Source organism: Molossus molossus, unplaced genomic scaffold, assembly GCF_014108415.1.
Source record: "Molossus molossus isolate mMolMol1 unplaced genomic scaffold, mMolMol1.p scaffold_m16_p_5, whole genome shotgun sequence".
Classification (NCBI taxonomy): domain Eukaryota; kingdom Metazoa; phylum Chordata; class Mammalia; order Chiroptera; family Molossidae; genus Molossus; species Molossus molossus.
The window spans coordinates 114,106,740-114,120,113 of NW_023425388.1; the positions used below are offsets into that span (position 1 = coordinate 114,106,740).

At 51.1% G+C, this 13,374-nt stretch overlaps 1 protein-coding gene across 1 annotated transcript in view; it reads left to right on the forward strand.

Moving 5' to 3' along the window:
• Positions 1 to 11,841, forward strand: part of CPB1 (carboxypeptidase B1) — a 38,766-nt gene extending 26,925 nt beyond the window's left edge. The window contains exons 10-11 of the mRNA XM_036243439.1: positions 10,129 to 10,213; positions 11,654 to 11,841. Coding sequence (XP_036099332.1) covers positions 10,129 to 10,213; positions 11,654 to 11,841 — 273 coding nt within the window. The remainder of the gene's footprint in view (positions 1 to 10,128; positions 10,214 to 11,653) is intronic.
• The last annotated feature ends 1,533 nt before the right edge of the window (positions 11,842 to 13,374 follow it).

Consider the following 13,374-nt stretch of genomic DNA (forward strand, 5'->3'; position numbering starts at 1 on the left):
AAGCAGATTTTGTCGTATACAACATTTGGCATGTGGGTGGTTCTAAGTTCTCTATACACTTATAAAGTTTATAAGATTATATTTGTTGCCCCCCCCCCCAAAAAAAAAAAAAAAAAAACACTTCACGGAGAAGGACTCCCGGCTGAAGGAAATTATTCTGTACTTGTTAGCATTCTCGGCCCAAATCTAGGACCTGTCATAAGTAGCAATCCGTTGATAGCTGAGTAACGATGAAGATATATGTGGCTTCATTTCTGAAAGATTGTACATGTCAGTTGCCTGACAGTCACTCATATCATGAGACAACCGTCAGAGGGAAGAAAGACAGAGATAGGGATGCAAAGGACCAATGAGGTAAAAAACATGGATTACAAGAAAGGCTACCAAAACATGTATCTTCAACAGATCAGTAAAAAAAAAAAAAAGTGCGAGGAATCCTAAGAGTATCTTACACTGATAACGCTTCCCAGTTCGCAAACCACTTCGAAAGCAAGAACAGAAAGTTCACTGAGGGTTTCCAGTGGTTTCGTAAACTGTCCAGTTCCTCAGTGTCGATATCTTCGATACAAAGCTAGTACTATCTTCAAAGGAAGGTTTAAGGCCCAGATAAAGAATATACTTACATTTTCAAAATTCTAAAGGGTAATGTAATACTGAGTTGTAGGACCGCTTTCTTGTCGCAGGAAATAAGAACTAGGAGACATCATTGCAAAGGCTCCCAAACCTCTTCATAGCTCTGCATTACTGAGTATGGAGAAGCTTTGGTACACCTTCCTCTCGAAGGGTCCTACAGGGCACTGTTAAGAATAATAATTATTATTACACCACTTCTAAGTTTATAAGCAGGGACCCAGAATAAGAACAGGTCAGCTAAGAATCTCGACTCACTGCCCAGACCGACCAAGTGGAAGGAAGCGGACGTGAGCCCACAGAGTCCACCCGGGCCAGGCGCCCAACACCTTCTTCACCAGAAGCACAGACTTGTACAGGCGGGAACCCCGGGATGTCTCGGTTTTCTCGTTTTCCCGCCGAGACAGTAAGGGCTTGGCAAAGTCAACGGCAGCAGTAGAGGCAGACTGTGGACTACAGCTATCGATCCTGAAGCATTTTGTTCGCTTCTGCAATTTTCGTACACACACCCGCAGACACACATGCACACACGCACGCACACACACGCACATGCACATGCACACACGCACACACACGCGCGCACACTGCTATGGCCCATGGTACCGCATGCAGCTGTTGTTCATCACAGGAAGTCCTTCGTGCCCCCACCCTGGGCTCTGCAGAGGGTGTGCACTGGTCAGCTCGGATGCCTGACCTCTCCGGGCCGTCTTTCTGATTAAACAGGAGGAAAATGACAGCCTGACTCAAAAATTATTAAACTTGAACAGAGGAGAGAAATCTTGTTCTCGAGTCGGACACCTTCCAGGCTGCGGTAGCTCACTCACCCTTAATTAAAGCTCCCGTTAATGAGCCGCCAAGATGGAAACACAGGGCTCCACCCACGCGTGTGAGCACAGAGCAAGGATCTGTGAGAGCGGAACAGGAGAGCAGAGGGAGGAAGCGCTCGCTGTGTTCGGAGGTGGACCCAGAGGGTCATGAGCACAGCCAGTCCCAGCAGTCACCGTGCCCCTGCCTGATGACCAGAGCAGCGAGGCCACAGCCCCGCTGACAGGCAGGCGACCCGCAGCCGAGGCAGACGGACTCGAAGCCCTGCCACTCAGGGCCATTCTCGGAATGTGTCATCTCGCTTCAAAGACAAAACACTCTCAAGCAACGACCGCAGAGTGTCTCGGGTTGGAGACCCCGGTCGCTGACTTTCCACCGTGCATTCTCGGTGACTTTCCGGGCCTGTTGGCAGTCCCCTCGAGGGCCTGGACAGTACGTGGCACATCAGGCAATGACCGGACATGTCATGGAGCCCGTCGAGGGTCCTGCGGTAGAGAATGTGGCATCTCACTGATGGACACAAGAGAAGGCCCGAGGGCAGTTGCCATCCAACCGGGGCAGCAGTAGGAGTTCAGGGCAGGGAAGCGGCGTGTGATGAAGCTGTTCAGTGAAGGTCACAGAGAGGAGACAGTTTGTTCTGAGCCTTGGTGGCACTGGGTGGTGGAGGAAGGAGGGTCTCTTGAGGCAGAGAGAAGGGCCAACGACGGTGTCACCATGCGGGCGGAATGGAGGTGGGGTGGGCGACAGGGAGGAGGGTGGGAGGGAGGAGACCAGGCTGCGGAGGAACTTGGATGTCAGATGACTCCCACGTCCACGCGGGGCCCTCACGCACAACGGTCAGGTCAAGTACAGGACTCCCAGTTCCACGTGAATCTCAGAAAAACAGTCAATAATTCCAGTGTTTAAGTACGTTCCAAATACTGCGCGCGGCAGGCGTACACCGAAAAAGTATTCTTTGTTTATCTGAAACGTGTATTTGACCGGGAATCCCGTAGTTTGGGCTCAATCTGGCGACCCTGCGAACGTGATATTTTGGTAGGACCTTCCGAGGAGACATTTATACCACTGTCAGCAGGAGCACACGGCTTCGAGCACCTTTAAAACCAGCTCTCTCCCCTTGAACGTTTTTCTTCAGTTGACTCTTTTTGCCATGATTAGGTCCTTTGGCTGACTTTCCTTTAAACTAATTGTGTCCCCTTCCCCACCCCCAGGGGACATTTAGCAGTGTTGGGGGGACACTTTTGGCTCTTGTAACTGTGGGGGAGCTTGGCATCGCGAGGGCAGAGTCCGGGGGACGCTGATAAACACCCTCCAGAACCACAGAGAATCATGCAGACATATGTCCGGAGCGCCGAGGCTGAGGATCATGCAGACACATGTCCGGAGGCTGAGGATCATGCAGACACATGTCCGGAGCAACGAGGCTGAGGATCATGCAGACACATGTCCAGAGCGCCGAGGCTGAGGATCATGCAGACACATGTCCGGAGCGCCGAGGCTGAGAATCATGCAGACACATGTCCGGAGCAACGAGGCTGAGGATCATGCAGACACATGTCCGGAGGCTGAGGATCATGCAGACACACGTCCGGAGCAACGAGGCTGAGGATCATGCAGACACATGTCCAGAGCGCCGAGGCTGAGGATCATGCAGACACATGTCCGGAGCAACGAGGCTGAGGATCATGCAGACACATGTCCGGAGGCTGAGGATCATGCAGACACACGTCCGGAGCAACGAGGCTGAGGATCATGCAGACACATGTCCAGAGCGCCGAGGCTGAGGATCATGCAGACACATGTCCGGAGCGCCGAGGCTGAGAATCATGCAGACACTTGTCCGGAGGCTGAGGATCATGCAGACACATGTCCGGAGGCTGAGGATCATGCAGACACATGTCCGGAGCAACGAGGCTGAGAATCATGCAGACACATGTCCGGAGGCTGAGGATCATGCAGACACATGTCCGGAGCGCCGAGGCTGAGAATCATGCAGACACATGTCCGGAGCAACGAGGCTGAGAATCATGCAGACACATGTCCGGAGGCTGAGGATCATGCAGACACATGTCCGGAGGCTGAGGATCATGCAGACACATGTCCGGAGGCTGAGGATCATGCAGACACATGTCCGGAGGCTGAGGATCATGCAGACACATGTCCGGAGCCCCGAGGCTGAGAATCATGCAGACACATGTCCAGAGCGCCGAGGCTGAGGATCATGCAGACACATGTCCGGAGCAACGAGGCTGAGAATCATGCAGACACATGTCCGGAGGCTGAGGATCATGCAGACACATGTCCGGAGCAACGAGGCTGAGAATCATGCAGACACATGTCCAGAGCGCCGAGGCTGAGGATCATGCAGACACATGTCCGGAGCAACGAGGCTGAGAATCATGCAGACACATGTCCGGAGGCTGAGGATCATGCAGACACATGTCCGGAGGCTGAGGATCATGCAGACACATGTCCGGAGCCCCGAGGCTGAGAATCATGCAGACACACGTCCGGAGCGCCGAGGCTGAGAAACTGCCTTAAACGAAGTTAAGAGCAGAGTCGCTTTCCCGGCCACAGGCGCCGGGCTGTCACGGGGTCTCCAAGTAGTTTACGGGCTCTGCAAATCTGAGGCGCAGGGGACCATGGACGTCCCCGTTCTGCAGCAATTTGTTTTTAATGTTTATTTGGAAAAAGCACCGCTTTCACCGGGGGAAAAAAAAAAAATTCTCTGGACTTTGCAACTTCAGCTGACTCATGCTTCACATTTTCCTTGAATTTTAAAGAGCTTAAAAATATGTGTGTAGCTCAGCCAAAGGACCAGTGTGGTTTACATCAGTGCAAACATTCCCACACTCCCCGTGGGCTCTGCCCAGACGGGCGGCCGCTCTCCGCCGAGCCAGACCCGACGCCTCGCCCGCGCTCATCTGGGCTTTGCAGCCTGGCCGGCTCGGCCACCCTCCTCCCGTCCCAGCAACATGTCTGTTCTCTGAGGTCCCCAAGGCTTGCTCCTTAGTGCTTGTTTGTGGGCCTCACAGGCCCCTCCTTTTGCACCAAGATTTCAAACGTTAAATCTCTCGCTGGCCCCTTGGTGTGTGTCCCGTGATCGCAGGACAGAAGGAAGGAAACCGCGGTGACAGATCGTTTTGATGCTTCGATTATCACTTGTCTCCAGCAGCCGGGGGGGGGGGGGGGGGGGCAGGACTTCAAGTGAGAACAAGGCTCTGAAGAAGTTTCCTTTGAATTGTTAGGCCCCTCATCGGTTGGGGGCCTTTGCTTTCTCGTTGGAGAATAATGGGCCCGGGGAGATCAGAAGGCAGCCTCCCTGTCATGACTCCGTCTGTGCACGGAGGCTGCAGTGGGGACCCCGGGCACCGTCATGAGTCAGGGGCTCCCTGCTTACATGGCACCTGGGGACACAGGTCAGTGGGGAAAAACACCCCCCTCTATTCATCTCAGCGGCCCCCTGGAGCTCAGCGCCCGGGGAAACATGACGGCAGCGGGTCCTTTGTCTCCTGCGCTTTGAGTTAGATGTGGCACCGCAGACCCTCTCTGCCGCTTGCTGCGAGACCAAGGCCTCTTTGTAAGAGAACAGGCGACAAAAGAGAGCGTGCCTACGACGTGGTAGGAGCCCGTCCCTGCAGACGGACCAGGCGAGCGTGTCCGGCCTTGGCGGAGAGCACGGTCCTCTCCGAGGCTGGTTTATATTTAGCTCCTCTGCTCTGTGCGACTGGGGCACCCAGCTCCAGCGACGCTTCTTTTGAAGTCTTCGAAGGCCACAGATGTGGGAAACAGCACAGGATTTGAAGCGAGCAGAGCCCAGTGCCGGCCGGCCCCTTACCAGCGCGGGTGCCCTTGGGCACGTTCTCTTATCCCCTCTGAGTTTCAGCTCTTTTATCTGTAAAATGGGGATAAAAATATCTAGCTCTTATCAAGAGTTCTTTGTAGAGTCTAAGGTTTATGTAAATGTTCTCATTTTGAACCCACTGCGCGACGACGTAAGGTGTCCCTCAAATGACAGGTTCAGGACGCTCTGATGAGCGGTTGTTTCTGCGGGTCCTCGGTCAGCTGTCTCCGTCCCTGCATGCAGGGCCAGACCAGGGGAAGGAGCCACCACCCTCTCCCCGTCCGGGCAGGGTCCAGTCACCCCCCTGGTTGATCCGTCCCCCAAGCACGCTGCCCCCCCCCCCCCGGGCATTCCACCTGCTAGAAAAGGGAACCGTGGACAGACAGTGCTGGGAAGACAGATGACGACGCTGGTGAAAGTATGTGAGCTCTTCGAGAGACCAGCCCCGCCGATTCCAGGGATGTCTGTGAAGGTCGTTGGAATGTAAAATATGATCTTCGGGTTGATTAATGTCTATTCTGACTTCTTTGTCTCTTGGCTTTGAGGGGCTGGGAGAAAGGTCCACAGATTTTTTTTTTGTTTTTTTGTTTTTTTTATTAATACAAATAAGTAAAGTCCAAAGAAAGCAGAGGTCAGTGTCTAACGGTGGCAACCCATCAGCCATCAGCGCATGGTACCGTCACCCTCCGCACAAGCACCCCAATCTCCACTGCAGTGGGTCGGAGTCCAGCCTTTGCAGGGCTCAACGCTCTGCACCCTCTTCCAAGCAGGCCTGTCTGCAATGCCCGAAGCCCTGGAATTAGACTCCATCAGCCAACCAAGTGCGAGGTGCTATGCAATCTGCTAAGAATGCAAAATGAATTACCAGAAATCCCTTCTCACGGGGAGCTCGCCTTTGAGGTGGGCAAATAAATGCAAAAACATAATTAATTACAGCCCTGGCCAGTTTGGCTCAGTGGTTAGAGTATTGGCCAGCAGACCAGAGAGTCCCAGGTTCGGTTCCCGCTAAGGGCACGTACCTCGGTTGCAGTTTGTCCCCGGCCCTGGTTGGGGTTGTGTGGGTGGCAGCCAGTCGATGTGTCTCTCTCACATCGATGTTTCTTTCTCTCTCTCCTCCCATCTCTCCTTCCTGCTCTATCTGAAGATAAATGCAAAAATATCCTCGGGCGAGGATAAAAAAAAATTAATTACAGCATAGAGTGCTCAGAACTCTGATAGAGGTGTGAGCCCTCACAGAGGACAGGGGCCCAATGCTCCCTGAGAGAGTTCAGGCAGCATCCCAAAGGAGGCGGCACCAACGCTGAATCTGGAAGAACAATAGCACGTCTGCAGGGGAGGGGTCCCAAGGTCAAGGAGGTAAAGAGAGGCAGGGAAAGTGTGTGGATGAGTTCAGGGAAACCCCGCTCAGAAGGAACATGGGGAGGCACAGCAAGTGACGCAGCCTGAGAGAGGAGGGAGGGGCCAGCCCACACTCCTACACCAAGAAGGAGGAAGGTGGGAGCCACTGAAAGGTGGGACGAGGTAGATGTCCAGATGAGAGGGCAGCTGAGGACAAGGAGCCTACGCTGAGGCACACAGAGTGTCCCTGCGGTGTGACCAGTGCAGAAGCAAAATTACAGCAGTTTGAAGATAACATCCATCTTAGATATGTATCGCTTCAGCATCAAAGGCACCATAACTACTTCCAAAAGGGCAAACCGAACTGTTTTGCATTTATCTTCAGATAGAGCAGGAGGGGGAAAACGAAATATCAATGTGAAAGGGACACATCGAGTGGCTGCCACCCACACAACCCCAACCAGGGCCAGGGACAAACTGCAACTAAGGTACGTGCCCTTAGCGGGAACCGAACCCGGGACTCTCTGGTCTGCAGGCCGACGCTCTAACCACTAAGCCAAACCGACCAGGGCCAAACTGAGCTTTTGTGTGACCCTAACACTAGTAATGGCTGAACTGTTAGGTTGGTTAAGTCAAAAGAGGTGACAGATCACAAGTAGGCCCCTTAGGGTTTGTCAGATAACTCAAATAGTATGTGACACCAATAAATATTTTGAGAGATTTGGAGGTCAACCAACACATAAGAGTTCAGAAGATGATGACAATAATCTTGTCCTAAATCTCCTCCAGTCCTGATAACTGTTAACATTTGGAACTAACCCTGAAGGACCGTATCTCTTTGTTTCCCCAGCCTTGCTGAGATATAACCTACCTATCACATTGTATAAGAACAAGGTGTGCAATGTGATGATGTGGTACATGCGCATATCGTGAAATGTTTGCCCCATGTGTCAGCATAACCTCTACCTCACAGAATGACCATGTTGCTGTTGCTATGGAGAGAACATTAAAATCCTGCCCTCATAGCAATCTTCCAGTGTTCAATACAGTATCATTTACTGCAGTCACAGTGCTGTACCTTAGATCACTGGAATGTGTTAGTCACGATTCTACTAAATAAAAGTAGTCATTCAAGTCTTGGGGGAGGGGGGCAGAACAGATGAACAGCCTGGAGAAGGTAACTAGGGAAGAAATAAAAGGTTTTTTAGAATCAGAGATTCTTCCTTACAGAGAAATAAGTAACCAGAGATGTCCTTGGGCAGCGAAATGGTAAGTTAAAGAACTTGTAGAATAGTGAAAACATGCTGTTCACCTACCAAAAGACTTAGCGCCTCACCGTGCTTCACATCGCCAGAAGATGGTTTTCAATCTGTCCTGAGCATCATACAATGTCCGTGGGCCCTTCCGGTTCCGTTTGTCCGTGGGCTGCACACTAAAGTGCGGCGAGAAGACCTAACCCTGGCGTGTTGTTCCGAGTACGACGGAGCAGGACCAGACAGGCAGACCACGTCGGTAAGGACGCCATGCAGTGAGATTAGTTTACCGCAGCAGGAGAAAGGAAAGTAAGACCCGGCAGTTCTCAAGCTACTGTCCAAAAGTCTGAGAATAATAAATTAGTTCCCAAAAACTGATGGTATCGTTGCAGTCAACCAAACCAGAAATGCATGATTTAAATTTTTTTAAAGAGTCTTTATTGATTTTTAGAAGGAGAGGAAGGGAGAGGGAGAGAGAAACATCGATGCAAGAGCAGAACGTCGATCGGCTGCCTCCTGCACGCCCCCCGACCTGCATCAAACCGGCAACCCTTCGGTGTGTGGGGGTGGGGGGAACCCCAAGCGAGCCACACCGGCCAGGGCAGTCCTGATTTACATTTCATACTTCTTTTTAAATTTTCTAATTTACCACTTGGTTGATGAAGCATTGACTCCTTGGGAGCTAGAATCCTTGAAGTCTCGGACATGCCCTCGTCACTTTTACATAGGATCCTACTAAACTTGTTTTAATATTAGAGAAAGAACTAAGGCAAGTTGCTACTTGGTAAATAGAATTATTCTGGTTCCATCGCCAACCTCACAGTTTTCCCAGTGTATGTACAAAACATAATAATGATGCCAAAGTGTGAGATACAGCTAGTTTCATAACCAGAGGGAACTGTGGCTTATTCTCTTACAGCGAATAACCAGATTTTCAAACCTGTATTCCCCAGAGACCCTAAGCAGTCCTTGCTCTTCAACGATCCCTTAAAAAAGGCAGTGTCCGTGGGTGCTGGGGCGTCCACCGTGCAGGGAGGGGCACAGCCCCTCTCCCCAAGGGACTGAGTGCAGGGCAGGAGGGCAATGGGTCTCCAGAGAGGGTGATGCTGTGCTAAGAAAAAAAAAATACACATAAGTATTTCCTGCTTCTTTATTCTGGAATCCAAATGTTCTGCATTTTAAAATAGAATAAATGATCTCTAAGTTTTCAGTCAAGTTGGGACTACCCCACATCCTTGGAAGCGCCAATTCCTAAGCACCCCAAGCTGGCACCAAGCATGGCATGGCCCTCAGCCTGGCACATGTGTGTCTCTGACGCTCCCACGCCGACTCCCACAGTCCCAGGATGGCTCTGTCTCGGCTTGACCACCTGCTCCACCGCCAGGTGGTTTGCGGTTTGGGTTTGGGGCTATTTCGTGTGTATTTGGCTTTTGCTTGTTTGTCTGCAATAACCATCAAGACCTCCTCCCCTACTGCATCTCCCTTACAAGCTCCAGCTACGCGATGAATTTGCCAAACTGATCCTTAGACATGGCCTAACCTGTACTACACAGTCACATTTTATGATGTGGGTAAACGTGGTATCTGGGACAGTTACAGATCACTATGGGCTCATTTGTCTAGGCTGCCGAAGGCTTTAAAAAAAAATTTTTTTAAGAAGCCTAAATAAGAATTCCAGGAAAGAAAAAAAAAAAGGCCAACTAAGTTCTATGGGCCAACTAAGTTCTATGTAAATAAAAAAGAAAATGAAGCAAAAGATTTTCCGGTGACTAAACCAGAACTTATTCCTAGGACTCGTATCCGACGGTAACAGTGACTTAAAATAAATATAAAGGACCTAATTCTCAAATCACTGGGTGAGAAAAGTGCTCAGCATCCTCAGAGTTCTGACAAATAGTTACTGAGCAACCGCTAAGTGACAAGCCCTGGACTAGACCCTGGGGTCACTGAGATGTCACTGGGAACCCAGAAGTCAGAAAACGGTGCAACACAATGTGACACCTTCTGTGTGGGGCAGAAGGAGGCTCCGAGCGGCGGCTCAGAGAATGATCCAGTGATGGCACGTACTGGGATCACGCGACCAGGATCGCAGGAAATCCACTCGGGCACTACATGGGGATAAAACCTCGGCGGGGACTGTGACTTAGGCCCCTTCGCCGTCCCGGAGACAAGGTGCGGTGTCCGAGTGTTTGCCGGGCTGCTCGGACTCCCTGCTCACTACTGCTGCTTCCTTTGCAGAACGCCCTGGCCAAAGCCACCGTGAAGGAGCTGGCCACCCTGCACGGCACCAAGTACACCTATGGCCCGGGGGCCACCACGATCTGTGAGTCCTGGGGACTGTGCGGGCGAGCCCAGAGGGGCGGCAGGGGTCCCAGAGTCTTCTCTTTCTGCTCTTCTAAAGCTCTTGCCTGGCGGTGGTTTTGTTTATATATATAATATGTCATGGGCTTTCTGTTCAGATAAAGAGAGGAGAGTATGTTGCTTTGAACCCACGGCCACATTGGCTGTCCGAGCATCTCCTGTGCGCCAGCCCTGATGGGTGCTCAGGAGGAGGAGGAGGAGGAAGGGAAGGGAGGGACCAGCACAGTCTTCCCAGAGCCTGCAGCAGGGAAGCGGGCACGTGGATGTGGGTGACCTAAGCGGGGAGCACAGGAGAGAGCACATCCAGGACTGGCAGCCAGCCTGCGGTGGCCGCGTGGCTTCCGGGGGGCACAGGAGGGGCGTGTCCTGGCTGAACAGATGGCAGGGGGGAGCTGCAGCCAGGCCCTTGGGCGTGGGGTGCAAGCCCATGACAGGAGACACGGCACGAGGATGGGGCTACGCCGGCCTTGGATTCGCCGGCACATCTGCGGGCTGTTTTCATTTCCTACCAGTATTTTCCTTTGCATGATTTCTTCCTGCCCTGGGTCAGAAAGTGCTGGAAACACAAGGAAAAAGGCCCAGTGTGTCATGGAGGGGCCTCCAGTGCTTTGGAGAGGCTCCCATCCTGAATCTTAAAAAAAGCTTTATATAGAAATAGTTCTCCGTGTTCTTGTCCTTCTTGAAACTGCTCTGAGTCGGAAGACGTATACTATTTTCTCGAGGGGTTCTGGCAGAAATGACCCCTCTGTTCATATACGACTTCTCCTTGCCTATTTTATTCAGGCTGGTTCAGTGCGGGTTCGTTCTGGGAGGCCTGGGGGGGCAGAGGCACACCCTTCCTTTGTCCTGACCTCCCGGGGTTGAGCCGCGGCCTGCGGCTCACTGGGGGCAGTAAGTCTCTGGCTGAATTAAACGGATGAGCGAGAGAACAAATGAACGAACGGCCGATGAAAGAACAAGCGACTGAGTAAATGGATACATAACCTATGACATCACGCCTGTCCCTGAGTGGACACTGGGTGAACGGCTGGTCCGCATGGGGCCTGTGCTGTCACCACAAGCTCTTCTCAATTTCCCAGCAGACACACATCCTTTCCCAGGAAGTATGTGTATTTTGTAAACAAATCACATACTATGTAGCACAGTTCACCCTAGCATCCAGGCGCGCTGAGAAGTGTATACATTACAGTCGCAGGGTGTTAAACACATCATTCCCACCGGTAACAATGTTCTCATGTTTTTAAACAGCGCCCACATCTTTATGACCCAGGTGACTAGAAGCAGCCTACTAGATTACTTTGCACAGTGAAACATTTCTAATTATATAAAGGAGGCTGGCATTTTTTTAAAAAATTTCCTTCCTAGATGTAAAGGTTTTTTTTCTGCCGTTTGCACATTTCAGATCCTGCTGCTGGAGGCTCTGACGACTGGGCTTATGACCAAGGGATCAAATACTCCTTCACCTTCGAACTGCGGGACAAAGGCAGATACGGCTTTGCCCTGCCCGAGTCCCAGATCCGGCCGACCTGCGAGGAGACCATGCTGGCCATCAAGCACATCGCCAGCTACGTGCTGCAGCACCCCTACTAGCTGAGCGAGAGGGCGTCGTTCTAGAGGCTCTCTCTCCTTTCTGCCGGGACTCGCATTTCTGTCCGTCTGGACGCCTCCAGACCCCCGTCCCTCTTTGACGCTTCGGGGTCATTGAACCAGCTGGCAAAGTAGTAATAAAAGTGAATCAGTATCATCAGAAAACCTGACTGATTGCTTTCTTCTTTGGGGGGAAATGAAGTGAACAAGTAACCAAGCAAGCTGCGCCCCAGGACTGAGGTGGGTCCGCCACCCATGGGGGGTCAAGCCCCGGGGTGCGGGCCAGTGTGGGCAGTTATGAAGGGGGCTTGCAAGGGAGAATGAATGGGGGACATTCTGGATCGTAAACCATAGCACAGGCGAGAAGCGCCCATGGCGGTTTCGCTGTCATCCCACTCAACTCATTCAGTTCTTTTGCGGGCCGTGTGCTGCACGCCAGGCCCTCCGCCAACACCTGAGAACTGAGCAACGAAAAGGGAAGCTCACAGTTCTGCCCCAGTGGTGGTATAGACCATTTGCAAACACAGGCATGAAGCAAAGTCGCTGCACTTATCGTCGGATAGTTTTCGTTGATTGACGTTAAGCAAGTGAGTGCTGGACAAACCGCATTAAAGGAAAAACGTTGCAGTGTATACGTGCCTGATGTGGAGAAGTACTGAGCCTGAAGAATGCTTCGCGACCAGCTCGGCGACAAGAGCGCCCCGCCAGGCCCTGGGACTAGTCAGAACGGAGAGATGAAGCCCGAGAGGGCGAAACTCCGGCGTTGAAGAAAGAGGGGCCCCGGTACAGCGGAGGAAGGAGGCGAGACCCTGCCAGGCAGATCAGCTGAGGATCTGGGACACTGGTCTAGGAACAGTGGAAAGCAATGAATGACATTAAGTTGTATATGACATGATCGGTTTTTAAAACACCCACCAGGCTGAGGTATGGAATGCAGACTGGAAGTAAAACAAGAGGTGCCAGGAACCCTGGCTGCACCCCAAAACCACTCCTGGCTTGAAGCTTCCCAGATTCAGAACGGAACATGCGAATAGTGAAGTATGTTGGGCAGAGTTCAAATTTCAAAATATTTTGTATTTAGTTATAGTTTGGGGACATCTCTTACTTTAAAACCATAGAACAAAATATTACTTCATTGTTTTCTATGTGGATTCAAGGAAAATAGGATTCCTCATCTAGCATAATGTATTGAAATAACTAGGACAGTGTTCTAGTCAAAAAAAAAATAAAAAATTTTCCATTTTGTGCTCACCACCAAAAGAACACACAATAGAGTGTACAGACATCGACTAATAATGTTGTACACCTGAATTTATATAATGCTATTAACCAAGCTTACCTCAATAAAAAATAAATTAAAAAATGATAGTGTGTGACAGAACACTAAAAAAGAATTATTTGAAGTCACAACGGTTTAAAAGTTGTCAAAATGAAGAATGATTAATTGCAGTCATTGTCCACTAGATGGCAGCAGTAAAACTGCTACAATTTGTCAAGCAATCATCAAAATAATTGAGTAATACATTGTTTCAATAA